The 13,643-nt window shown below is 45.2% G+C and overlaps 2 protein-coding genes across 2 annotated transcripts; one reads left to right on the forward strand and one right to left on the reverse strand.

Moving 5' to 3' along the window:
* The first annotated feature begins 10,493 nt into the window (after window positions 1–10,493).
* On the forward strand, window positions 10,494–11,648 carry LOC131210694 (uncharacterized). Its single transcript, XM_058203975.1, has 3 exons — window positions 10,494–10,632; window positions 10,704–11,208; window positions 11,293–11,648. The coding sequence occupies exons 1-3, from the start codon at window positions 10,599–10,601 to the stop codon at window positions 11,477–11,479; spliced, it is 726 nt and encodes a 241-aa protein (XP_058059958.1). The 5' UTR covers window positions 10,494–10,598; the 3' UTR covers window positions 11,480–11,648.
* Window positions 11,649–11,810: 162 nt separating this feature from the next.
* LOC131209680 (large ribosomal subunit protein mL45) lies at window positions 11,811–13,193 on the reverse strand. Its single transcript, XM_058202800.1, has 2 exons — window positions 13,131–13,193; window positions 11,811–13,068 (listed from the first exon to the last, which is right to left on the reverse strand). The coding sequence occupies exons 1-2, from the start codon at window positions 13,176–13,178 to the stop codon at window positions 12,091–12,093; spliced, it is 1,026 nt and encodes a 341-aa protein (XP_058058783.1). The 5' UTR covers window positions 13,179–13,193; the 3' UTR covers window positions 11,811–12,090.
* Between the last annotated feature and the right edge of the window lie 450 nt (window positions 13,194–13,643).

Below are 13,643 nucleotides of genomic sequence, written 5' to 3' on the forward strand. Positions count from 1 at the left end.
AAGAATTCCAGCAACAAAGTGTTGAAAACTCCGCCCCATGCTGCAGTAATTATTTACGTTGACTGATGAGCACCGAGTAATGGTTGACGCTTCGCCCAATCGCTTTACTACGCGTTCCATTAAGCGGACGTTCGGCGAGGCTTCTATAATTCACAGGATCTCGAGCATGGCTTCCATATTGATCCCTGCATCCGGTGCATCTGTTAGGGTTTAAATTCATCAAACAGCTTACTCGTGAAATAGGTTCCGATTCGATTTGAAAGCGTTCTCTGCGGCAACATACCAATCTCAACAACATACCAATCTTCAACGAAATTAATTTGACTTTCTAGGAATCGAAAAACACGTCACCGTTAGCTTCCCTAGCAACGGTTTCTCGAAGCTTGCTTCGAAGCCCTCAGCATTGCCATACTGTCGAATCAATTTTCCTTGCTTCGCAGGTTGCTGCGTTAATGTTGATGTTAGAATGGCGAGTTCCCTTTGTGCTCCGGGTTCCGAGAAGAGTGTTTTGCGAGATAGTATTGACACATGTTCATTTAAAATGCCCATACTACTTAGCAATAAAACCTGCAGTATTATTTTATTCCATGCAGCGATAAGGAACTGCTGCAATACGAACCCGAATCAGTATTCGAATTGCGTCGAATGAATCACAACGGTACGAAAGCAATCTTCTTTTACATCCTTCGCTCTGGAGTCGCTGCGGTGGAGTTTATGAAATGTTCCCGATTGTAAACCTTCGCCGGCAGCCTCTCGTATCAGGTTTAAATGCCGACCCCCTGCAAAAAGCACGAGGCATATGTTATGAGTGATATCTTCGTGTATCAACGGGAACTTACCGAGCATCGGTTTTGTGATGCTCACACACGCAGCAGACCGCCCGGATCCTGGGGGCTTCGGATTTGGCAATTTCAGCCAGAACAATCGTCAAGCAAATCCAAAGTGTTTTATTAAATATTCAAAGCGCAGCGCCAGGCCCTTTTCAGCGCCCGGAGATGCTGGAGCCGTGTTTGTAGTGCGTTGCTCAGGATTTTCTGATTTCACGCGCGCGTTTGTGTACTTTCCTAAACAAACGCATAAGAAGAAACGTTTTCACAGCGGCAAAAACCGCGCACCGGTTCCGACACTGCCCACGACGGTAAACATTTGTTTGCAGACAACACATGATAAAAAATGATCCATCAGTCGATTGGACTTTGGTCGCCTCAACGTGTTCTGACGAACGACGTGTGGTCGTACTTCACTTTATCCCCTTCAAAACCTTCGCCAAACAGTGCTGCTCAAGATCTAGTCGATGGAGGGATATGTACATCTGAATATTGCCTATCTGTTAAGGATCAGTACGTGTGGCACGAGTGCTCCGTGTGATTCATTTGCATACCATATCATAGGAGAGCATCCGTTAACGTAAAACAATCAAAAGAAAGAACGGAACGGCTTAACTTTTATGCGAATTGAGCCTACCGTCGATTCTTTGTGCCTACGATGCATGAAACGAGCTGAGGGCTCAAAGAAGATCTGACGATACTGGTTTAGTTTCGTCGCTTCCGAATATCGGCCCCTTTAAAGCTTCACGCTTTTGGTCCAGGCTTTGTTTCTGAACACTTTTTACACTTCATGCGCTTTATGAAGATATTAAATAACTTTTGCTAATAAAATGAGTAAACTCGCGTAAAGAAGTGCATCATGCGGTTCGAACCACTGTGCTGTTCACGGCTTGCATAAAACATAATGTTTTCGAGCAACAATACAAGGGTCTCAAAAACTTTCCTACTGCTCAAAAGAATTCTGCCGTAGCTTTTGGGGCACGTGGAGATGGGACGTAGAGCGTCTCTGAATGACGGTTCGCCACTCGTTTGAAGACTTGCCGATGCCGGTCCATCTATTTTTCAATCATTTCAACAACGCTCTACTTCAATGCTCTCGTCCTGTCGGGCTGCCGTAGCCTCTCAGTAACGTTGTAACTTCGGCATCCCTGATTCCATTCGTTTCGCTCGGCGCGTCAATATTTGAATAGCATCTCCGCCGAGATCAATAAAAATATTTTATCCAAATGGGCGCCCGCTCCGGTTGTTCGACGGGCTGCTTGTTGCTGATTGCGTGACGTGGTCGGCGTGTAACGCATTTGCCTGCATTGGATGTAGTTTTTGTGTGGTTTCTGCTCAATCAACTTTTTCTGTCGTCAGCAAAAGTTTAGGTAGGTTGCCATTCACAGAGCAGCAACAGTCCTTCCTAAGCATATTAACAACCTTCGTTGTGATAGTGCCCGAGAGTTTACGGATAGTGGACAAATTTCCGACTAGGGCGACTGGTGACCAGTTTTATTTCGTGTCACGAAACCTACTCAATCTAGGTACGTAAACATGATTCCACTTGAAACAAAATTCAACGACCGAACCTTTTTCACCCTTTGGCCCGGGGTGATTATAGAGGTGCAGGCTTTGGGTCTTTGTCTTTGACGATCGAAAAATCAACCCCCAAAAGAGTGAAGGATCACTCTTCGATAGGCACGTTCCCTGCCAAGTGTTCCGCTTTATACTGCCATGAACCGTGTTCCGTGATGTCTTCTGCCTTTGCCAATGCCCTCCTGCCATGAAAGGATGTTCCGATGTCAGTACAAAAGTTTTGCCACATTACAGGACATCCCCGGTGTAAGTTTAACGCTTTTCGACAAACAGGCCCCAAGACACCGGTCCCACGATTGTTAACCTCAATCATAGTTCCTTTGAGGTTTACCAGTGACCCAAACCACACGCCTGTTCCATTTTACCAGCTTCGGCGGAAGGTCCCTATCTATCGGGTGTCTTATGGACAGCAGACGGCACAGTGTCTTGCTCATTCCTAGCAACCCTAACCCGGTAGCCACGAAGAAGTTCACGGGCTGCCGGTTCCCAGAGAGACCCAGCTTTCAGTCGCAGCGCACGGGTAGTGACATAAATTAATTTATCCAACTAACTTTAAACCTAATTTTGCGTAGACATTTGGCCAACCCCAGCAACAGTGATTCACCGTTGGCCAACGGACACATAAACATCGCCGGAGAAATAAAACGGTCCAGAACGAGAACAAATATACGGCAGGGTGTAATGAAGGGATTGTGATGCACAATTTATGAGGCTTTGCGGGACGAAATTCACGAAATCGACAGCACCACAACATTGGGGAGATATTTTTACATTCGGTATCGCTGGTGCACTCGCAATCGATACAGACATAAAGTTTACGAGGCGAAAAATTGACGATTTGAAGATTGCGGAATGAAATTGGCTACTCAGCTTATCGAAACGAGCCTTTCGTTTCCACGGCAACACGTCTCGTGGGACTTGTTTGTAGGCTTAACGACGCAATGATAGCACATACCAATACCAATCATTCCAATGCAGATCGAAAAGTCGAAGAAAACGAGAATTTTTCATAGAAGACCATTATTTTTCTTCCATAACCCAAACTTTGGTAAACTGATAATGGTTTAAGAAATTGGAATCTGGCTCTAGGCTAAATACGGTAACGATGGGAAGGGCACCACCACCACGGAAGGTTGCTTTGATCAGCTGCACATCATTACTCGCCCTTCTGAAGGAAGTTAAACTTTTCTTAGGCACCTATACTTGGAAAAAGTAACTTCGTGAATCATTATTAGAGGACTTCCTGCAATTGTATATCGCCGATTCTGAAGGAAGCGTGCCATCAAATCTATGCTAATGGCGAAACAAGCATTTTATGGAGTTGTTTCGCCAGTTTCGCAAATCTTTTTACTCCGTAGTTCAGAGCTATCGTCAGCCTTTGAGCCACCGACACTTGTGAAAGAAATCCGTGCTCGCCGAAAGGAAATTCTTAGCTGGAAAGATCGTGACATTTTGCCACATTTCAGGCAGCTTTCTTGCTTTTCTTTGTTTACTCGTACAATTTACTTTCTTTCATCCATCATTAGAGTGGTTTGTTCGGCGTTTAAGCATATTTTTCATGATATTTGCTCTCGTCGCTCAAGAACGCATCTCATCCGTCGTGGACCGGGGCAAAAAGCTAGTTTGTGCGGCAGTATTTTGCTCGCCCAGTGCCGTAAGTTTAAATACTCGAGTCACGTTTTCTAATCCCACCGTGGGGCTTCACTAACGGTAGAAAAACGGCCAACGAATGGAAGGTGTGGTAAATTGCTCTTTTAATCCGCTTCAATCAGCTCGGAATGGAATGCGGTTTAGGCAAGTGGAAGGAAGTCTGTCGGAAGTTTCTCCGCCCCTTCCAGACCGGGAAGGTGTTTTTGACCTTTTCATAACATCTTCAGGCTCGGTTCTTAAGGTTCAGGGTCTTTAAGTGTAGCCATTCCGGACCGACCGGATGGCGCGATCTCATTTTCCATTCGCTTCGCGGTAATAGGCGCAGAAAATAATTGACTTTTTCATCGGCATCGGCCTGCAATGCTCAAATTTGGTACGAAAGGACCACTATCTCTTGTATGCACGTTCCGATTTCGAGCCGATTCCTGCAAATAGATTGGTGTTTTGCTATCATTTTTCGTTTCGCACCAAAACTGTTTTTATTTAATTGCCTCTTACCTTTAGAAGCTTTCATCGAAAAACATTTGATATGATTCTTGAAATATGAAAAATGATACTTTTTCCTGAGGTAAACCTTTTATGGAGCGGTCCAACCACAGCCGCGCACAAATGAGTGCAATGTGGAATCCTGCAAAAAATAAATTTAAAATTAATGCAAAATTTTATGCCACGCTGGACGGGACCGGTATTCCCATTACCCAACGTAGGGTGAATAATTTCCAAACAGTGCTTCGTGTCCATCATTTCATCCGATTGAACACAGTTTCACGGGAATGTGCTTGTACAAAATAAAAACCCCAATCAGTTGTTCGAAATACTTTATTTCATAGAAGTGTTCGGAATAGCTTTTTGCGTTCGGAGAACCCAGCTCAGCGATCGGTGGTCATTGAGGTTCTGCAATTAGATTATATATTTTGGATTGCTTGCTTTAACCACTTCGAACCGAAAAAGAGCCTCCACTAGTTGGCGAATGCCATCAACTTGATGTTGGTTAATTTAAAACACTTTTTAATGATCAAAGACCCATCGTTTGTAGAAACAACACGAGCGCGGTGTCTGTTCAATGTTCGCTTTATGTAACGGTTTACCACCAAGCCATAGGTTAGAGGTCATTTGATGTTGCCATGTTTTTAACCGTTTTTTGAATCTAACCAAATTTACGTTTTAATGCTATGGGTATCACGGTTTGCTGGCCCAGGTATCACGAAAACTCATTAAGTGGGAAGCTGCACTAGAACGTAAATATTTGCCATCATTCATTATGCGTTATCACCGGAGCAGATGTGCTTTATGGTGTGGTAATGATATTCAGGCTGCATGGGTCATATTTCAACCAAAATGGCTACCACCGGGCGCGCTGCGACACAGCATAACCGTGCGAAACAAAACAAAATCGGCTGACCTGCCACCGACCAACGTTGGTTCAAATTTGGCACAACGGAAACGATTTGGAACCAAGACGACGGGACATCTTCGGACGCGTATGGCGGTTTAATAGCCCGGGAACAACCGAAGCGAGGAGCAAATTTTCGGCCTCCCATCTCCACTGCTGCTAATCGCCCGGAAACATTGGCGTCATAAACGGCGAAAGTGGGCTGCAACACGGTTCAACTGAAATGATTCGAAAACGGGCATTTTGTTTACAAACAGCTTGTCGTTTTTTTTTAATTTTTCAATAGAACTTTCCTTTTCGTAACAAATAAAATTGTTGCCTAAACGCTACCCCTGGTTTGTAGGTTGCCTGTTTCGCCCTAATTCAAAGTAATTACGCCTTAACTCAGCCTATTGCTTCAACCCAGCGTGACCTAGCGGTTCCAAAACGTAGTGGTGGTGCTTAAAATTTGTCAACCCGAAATTCTCAGCCCGCAGACACAAAGCCCCGGCGAGCTCACGAAGATAATTCATCAAACTGCGTCCCCTATGGTTTCATGATTTTGCTTTCTACAGAGCGGGCTGCGTGTGAGTTGCTAATTTCCGCCGGTGCGTAAGCCGTGGTGTCGCTACCGGCGGATCCCCGGTACGTTGAGTCTGCCATCCGAAAAGCTTTCCTAATTAATGTACCCATCGCAGATGCGCCACGGGAAACTGGCAAGATAAATGAACGTTTTCGATCGTACTTTAGCTTTTCATCAGCCGGACCTAGGGCCCGTGAGGGATCTATTAACTTCACGGTGTCGTCTTTCCGGGCGTCCGAAAGAAGCATTTCCCTTTTTTTGTTTGGAGATTGAATTTTAAAATCTCCCTTTTTACATGCACCAGTACACCGGCAGCAGCAGTCCCGGGCAACAGGACGATGACAGGCGCAAAAATTGATGACAGCGTGTCACGTTTCGTGCGGCCTAAAGTATTGTCACGATGGCACGACGGCTCAAGACTGATGGGAGGCGATTTTTAACTAATTCGATTCCAACTTTTTTTTGCCTACTTTTTGATGTTGCTTTGTTTCCTGATCATTTTGGTTTTCTTCCCGTCACTCGAAGCTCGGGCAAACCAGTAGACATTGAGATCCACAACCATAGCAAGTCGCCAACTTGAAGCACTACTCTGGCAGCGCTGGTTTTCGAGAAATCTATAAGAAGCTTTGTTTTAAAAACATCACTGTGACAATAATGCTAGCTAATCGATGTCGGGACACGGTGCAATCGTTTGAAGTGGATACAGCTTCCATCCAAAAGCGAAGTGAATGAAGGAATCCATTTTGTCGTGCCATTGGCATGCACTTCTTCGAAATGGTTGCCATGCGAAACAACGCCGAGCAATTTGAACAAATTGTGCCGATAGCACGCCCTGCGATCCGGATCACACGTGACGTTACGTCAAATGCAATTAGTGCGTGTCGAATTTGAGTGATTTAAGAATTCGGCGTTTAAACACATCTGGTTGATTTTTGACTCAAAGCGTGACAGCATATTGGGCCCGTGTCATTTTTCCCATTCAGTTCAATGATGTCAGCGCCTGGCCGGGTTTCAAAAGCCCCCGTCAATCCAATTTTTCGAACGTCGCTCTTGGCATGAAAGAGGATACTACCGTAAAAACAAAGGACTCCCAGTCGTCACTTCCTTTGATATGAATCCGTCCGATCACAACGAAGAAATTTCGAATTCACATTTCCACGCGTTGACACTGGGTAGAGAATGGTCTTTTCGGGTGTTTCTGCTGTGACCGGTTTCGAATCGTTGGCAAATATTTAAGCTTCCGCTACGGAGCGGAACCGGTTGAAAAGAACACGGGTCGGGGCTCGGGCCTCGGGGGGCTACGGGTGAAATATGAAACCACGACTGGATGTGTTCAATTTGATGGAAGCGAATTCCCAGCGGCAGATGGCAATAAAAGTCCTGTTCGTATTTGTCTCTTTACGTAGAGTGAATTAACTGTCCAACAGTACTTTGATGTACACATCAGCATGAACTTTGATGCTGTCGTATTCCGCCACATACATTTCGAAAGAGTGCATCACATCGACGGGTTGTTGTTTACTGTTGCCCACAAAAACCAAACTTCGAGTGGCCTTTCCTACGAACGAGTGTAGTTTACTTAACAAAGCTACAATCCTACTACGGACCACACTAACGGCACAAGTCACATGGGAGCAAGTGAGCGTTTTCCGGGACAACTCAAACGCAGTTTTTGATTTCTACAGAACTTGAGCCGCGTTTATTTTATAAGAATTCAACATCTAGAGTTGAATGGACATTTGTCGACTTCGTCGAACGTTTTGATTCGCCATTTGTAAATAAATTTCGCAATGGATGCAAATATTGCGTCGTAATCGCGTTGTCACCACAGAAAGACCATCCAAACGCCACAGGCCCAGCGGGCCAGACCACTTCCGTGTGTTGGAACCAAAAAAAAAGTGGACAAACCAAACCGAGTTCACACCAAACCAAACTCCTCCAAGGACATCTCCACAGCGGTTGGGGCGAGTGCTCGTAGCAATGGCGAATAAATAGCCGGCCGGCGGACAAGGGGCAAATAAATAAATCAGCCACATCGAAACGCCTCCATTTCGACAGTAGGTTGTCACTGGCGATGTAGAATCAGATGCTGGCCCGCAATCCCCGGTCGACGTTTCGATGGGGACCAACAACAAATCGGGAGAAATATCCCTAATCATTAGGAATATATTTCTTGGGCGTTTCAGCAAACAACACAGTCAATATTTGTGGGGTATTTCTGTCCGCGGTTTTTGTTGATACTACTCGGCAGCTTTTCGGAAGTAAAGCATTTATTTGCTTTTTTCCAGAATGTAGTTCATTTACGCTAAAATAAATCATAATAAATTTAAAAGCATAATTTTATATTAAAATTTAAAACAAATTAAATGAAACCGTTATGAAAACCTCTGCTTTTCAATTTTGTGCCTGCAACGAAACTTTGCCTCGACGTTCCTGAGCTGAAGCGAGGAAGCATGTCAAGTTCCTAAAAGTTGTACCCACAATCGGGCACATTGTATTGATCCAACTTTAACTTCACCTCACCGAAGCTTCGATTCCTCGGGGAAACCGGCCAACGGGCAAGTTACTACCGGATTTCGGCTGCTCCGTCGTTTTCAATTTTACATGGGCATAAATCAACGGCCTTGTCCGTGGTCGCCCACCCGAAACCCCAAAGGGACGGTTTAAATCCCGGAGTTGAATATTAATTCGATTTCAAAATGGTTCATTTCACTCCTTTCCGGCACCGTGTCGCGGGAATGATGGTAATTGAACTCTCCGTCCGCCGGACCGTGGGCAACGACCGATTCCAGGATGCTGACCGATGATGGAAAACCGAGTGGGTGTCGAGTCTCGCCATAATTCCGTAAAATCCCAGCACTTCTTCGCTAATCGCTAACACATTGACCGTATCGTCTGACTTAAATCACACCTCCTGATACGGATGGCCAGTGGTTCAATGTAGTTGGTTCGATACAAAACGAACCAACTTTCGTATACACGAAATTGAATCACGCAAAAAATCTCTGTTTTCCTGTTTGATAATGTAACCGCTTGATGACAAATTTTGGCTAGAGGACAAAAACGTGCATATGTTGGCAGCCACTTTTAGGACAACGATAACGAACATCGTGCAGTCAGCGGATGTGCCTATGATGAATATTCCGATTAGTTTTTTCTTTCGTCCTGGCTCCTGCGGAGTGTTGGCCAAAAACATTTTAAGACGTAAAAAACAGAGCCCATTAGGGTCGATACTTTTTCCTGCCATGTTTTTGCTCCACGCACCCATTAAATTGCCGCAAATGACATACTTGACATCTGCGTTCATTTCCCGTAGACAAACAGGCTAACTACCTTCGGCAATCGTAAGTGCAACGTGCAGAAAGTGTGAAAAGTGCTGGAAAAAATGAAGCATTGAAAACAATCTTTCCACGCTACGGACACGTTTTAATTATTTGACACGTTTTGCTGTATGCGCACGTGACACGCGATTTTGAGGGATTTCCTCTTTGTGCCATCCCTTCAGCAAACATCCGGCATCCGAACAAACAGACCGAAGTTGTTCTCCTTGGTGCGTCATGACAGATATCCCTTTTTATCCCTTTTATAGCATCCCTTTTTCGAGTGCGTAGAATCCGTGGAAGGCAAACTAAATGAGAACGTACGGACAAAAAACTCTACATAATCGAGTTCGAATGGCTGTCAGAGAGGAAGCGCAAACGCTCGGCGCAACAACAATAACAGTGCCACCGGAAGTCTCCCCCAAACGGCCACCGATTGAAAAGCAGGCTCGAGATGGGCTCGTTGATGGAAATCGCGTCACTCACGTTTATAAACGTTCGCCGTGATTTATGCGACAAATGCCGCCTCCGGAAATGGCCAAACGGAAGCCGGTTTACATCCGGCACTGGTGAAACAAGCGCCGCAACTGGTGGCCTCGCAGTCGGCTTCAATCGAAGAAGACTTTAAAACCCTACTCTCTCTTTGGCGAGTGTGGTGAATTTCTCCTTCCGGAAAATCTGGAGGGGAAATTCGTCTACGAAACATCACCACCAGCGATTTTCCCCTTTTTCCGACGGGGAAGGCAGAGTGCGACACCCCCACCGAGGCGCCCATCATCATTTTCCGCTTCAGAAGCCATGGATCCAGTCAATGGGCCAGTAACGAACTTGAAAAATGTAACATTCCATTCATTTTTTCCGGCTCGTGAAAGAGAATGATTTTAGAATGATGCTTTTTTGTAGCGAATTGATTATAAAACGCTAATTAAAATACTTTCAGTAGTAGGTAAGCCACCTACTGGAATGCCGTCCCAATGAAACAACAATTAGGCTAGCGCGGAGGAGTATTTTTGTTAAGCTGGTTCTTAACTCTTTGGAGAGCTCCTCCAATTCACCCTATTACTTCGAATCCAATCTGCCCCTCCGTATCACTACTCCGGCCATTTACTGTTTCACGAGTGCGAAATGTTTATTTGTTTACGCACGCGGTCATTACGTTCCGACGTTGTTATCTGCGGTTCGGATCGATTCAAGCCATTGCCATAGGCCATACTCTTTCCCATTACAATGCTCTTTGCTCCGCATATCATCGCTAGGTTCGGCGTCGGATGGAGCACCAAGCGCTACGGTCAGCGATGAGCAGTAAGTACCTCAAAAACAAAGGCTCCTACGGGTTGGCTGAATGGGATCGAATAATTGTGTTGGTTTTGTAGTTTACCTTAATGGCCGCACGCTAAGCTGTCTGGTGTGTCCAAAGTCCAGTGCATCGTGTGCCGCACTAACGCATCCTTTACAACGGATAATTTCGTACGACGAGCTGCTGGCAAAGTACGCCCGTAAAGCGAACTGCGACCAGTACGACTCCCCGGATATCTACACCTGTCCACACTGTGGCCACGATCGTCTTACCATCGAGGCACTCTATGGCCACTTTTGCGCCGTCCACCAACAAACAGCTGACGGGCCAGTGGAGTCGACCGAAGTTCGCTGTCCCGTTTGTGTGTGCTTTCGTTTGGATGGAAGCGCATCGTTCGTAACAAACGGGGAAGGGCTAGGCGGGCATCTAGTAGCCCGGCACTGCTTCACTACCGACCGTCAATACAGTGACGAACGCGATCTGCGCTCCCAGTTCTGTCGGGACAATGAATTCGAACTTCTCCGATTTATGGCCATCTTTCTGTCACCGGGCACGTTGCCATCGGAATGCCAAACAAATGGGTAAGTTTGGTATGATTTGTGTTGATGTTCCCTCCCTCTAATCGGTCGTTTTTCGAAATCGCTTGCTATCGTTGCTCGCCAAAGAACCCCTGCCAACATCAAAGAGGTAACGTTAGTGTGCCCCATCTGTTTGGAGCTAATCGATGATAATCGTAGCAAACGTTTGCCACCGTGCAGTCACCAGTTTCACGGCGAGTGCATCAATCGCTGGTTGGCGGAGAAACGCTGCTGTCCAGTTTGCCGATCGGAATGTGCCGCAGAATCGTCGTAGTGGCGCTCTCCTTATAACCAGATGCTAAGTAAAGTAATTCGCGACGATATCGTTGACGTGCTCGGGCCGAAAACGGTAGTCCAAAGGCGCACAGCTAAGCTATTGCAGATTAAATAATTTTAAAGGCGAAAAAACGAATAAAAATGAAGATAAAAATTAAAAACACCAATCACCCAAAAAGAAGGATTTTTCACACTTTGGAGTCGATTGGGCGTTTTCTGAAGCGAAGACGCTACGTTTTTGTTTTCCTTTCTCTTAAACATTAAACACTTATTCTTTCTTATTAATTCTTATTAAGTTATTCAGTAAACATGACGTCGATTGCACGCTCATGTAATTTATTTGTTTGACCCTTTCTTGAAACGTAAAAAGTGGTAAGTTTCTTGTAAATACAACAGTAAAAGGCTGCCGTCACGGGGATAGTACAGCAAAGTTATTTAATTTAATTTAATTTCAACTTTAAACAATCTGAACATTCGAACAGCTGACATTTACGCTATTCTTTCATTCTGGACCAAGTTCTCGTCTTTGAACCAACCGAATAGAATTGCTGCAGCACTTTATCAGTTTTCTGTTTTATTATGACTAATAATCGCTAATGCATTTGCTTTCTAAGCTGATACGGCAGTTTCAGCCGGTTTAGGCGCATCCTTGGCCACCACTACATCTTTACTATCTGCTGATTTCGGTTCGATGCTTTCCGGTTCCGGAGGCGGCTCATCGTCAACGCGATACGTGATGTACGCTGGCGATTTCGGAGGCATCCAATCGGGTATAATCTTTTCATGCATTCGCCACACGCCGTACTCGTTTGCCAAATGCTTCTCAAACACCACGTACTCGAGACAATCTTTCACCAGCGATTCGCTGCCATGCATTAGCCGCCCGAACCGATCGTATATGGCCAGTATTTGCTGGCTATGGAAGCGCACGGTCACCTGCGCGAAAATGTTTTCCTTCGTAATGACATCCGTGCACCGCGCATGCACAACCCGCGGTGGTTCGAGTGACTTCAGAAACTGCCAGTGAATCGTTTTGTCCGTTATGTTGTGCATCAGCTCCGGATATGCACGCTCGGTTACGATCTCCCTTAGTTTGTACTTGTTCTTTTCGCACAGCGTGTTATGTGCTTGGATGTACATATCCTGTGCTTGGGCCGCAAACTCCGGCGGTTCGAAATCTTCATCGTAGCTGCGTATTTTGCGCACTGCCATCATCGATTTGGTTTTCTTTTCTAGCTGCTCGAACTTTTGCTTGGCTCCCTCACGCGAAATCGCCGACATGCGACCATCACCTTCGGGTGGAACGTACGGTTCGAACACACCGCCAGTGCAGCTGATGTAGAATGGACGCTCGAGCCAAGGGCGCGGCGGTAGGAGTCCCCGTTCCTTCATACGTGTTTTAATCTGCTCCTGCGTCATATCCTCAGGCTTTTCGTTCAGATTGGGAATGTCGATTTTAATGAACTTTGCTTTACGCAATCGTTTCCACCTTGGATCCCAATGTTTCGTGCGCCGGTGGCGCACCTGCTGCTGGTTGATGATGGCCGCATTTTGAAGGCACGGGGCCAGAAATCCGGTTGACGGTGACTACAAACGAAAAGATGGATATTGATGAGCGAGTTATTAGGGTGCTCTCTTAGCGGAATTACTTGAAGAAACTTTATTGCCGCTCGACCGGCTACGACGAACGATGCCATGTTTGTGCAGAATAACAACACAAATGCACCCCGAACTGTCAAACGTTCGGGAATCGGTTCAGAAAATTATACCGGGATTACCGGTTTTGTATTTTTGTAATACATTTCGTGAACATTTTTAATATTTACTTTAACCACTTTTAATAAATAATAGGTAGCAAAATACTAGAAATAAAATCAATTACACAAAAACAAGAGGAAAAAATTAGAAGTGGGTTGAACGGTTGAAATAAAAGTTTAGCTTGTAAAGCGCATTTGCATTTTTTTTTCAAATAAAAAGAAATTACAAACATCTGCTTAAGGTTATTTAACTAATTTGTAAGTTTTCTTGAGACAGTTAAGATAGATTTAAAGAATATGTAGGATATAATTCGTCGAAAAATTCGCATCAAGATAATATTTCGTGTGATAGATTTTTCAAGCTAGAATCGACGAAACGAGTCGCAGTCGTTGGTCGTTTCCGGT

This window comes from Anopheles bellator, chromosome 2 (assembly GCF_943735745.2).
Source record: "Anopheles bellator chromosome 2, idAnoBellAS_SP24_06.2, whole genome shotgun sequence".
Classification (NCBI taxonomy): domain Eukaryota; kingdom Metazoa; phylum Arthropoda; class Insecta; order Diptera; family Culicidae; genus Anopheles; species Anopheles bellator.

Bases quoted from the DNA above. Each gene is read 5' to 3' on its own strand.
- LOC131210694 (XM_058203975.1), top strand. From the start codon at position 10,599: ATGGAGCACCAAGCGCTACGGTCAGCGATGAGCA. The intron at 10,633-10,703 runs GTAAGTACCTCA...TTGGTTTTGTAG, and splicing joins GCTACGGTCAGCGATGAGCA to TTTACCTTAATGGCCGCACG. The intron at 11,209-11,292 runs GTAAGTTTGGTA...TGCTCGCCAAAG, and splicing joins TCGGAATGCCAAACAAATGG to AACCCCTGCCAACATCAAAG.
- LOC131209680 (XM_058202800.1), bottom strand. From the start codon at position 13,178: ATGGCATCGTTCGTCGTAGCCGGTCGAGCGGCAATAAAGTTTCTTCAA. The intron at 13,069-13,130 runs GTAATTCCGCTA...TTTCGTTTGTAG, and splicing joins CGGCAATAAAGTTTCTTCAA to TCACCGTCAACCGGATTTCT.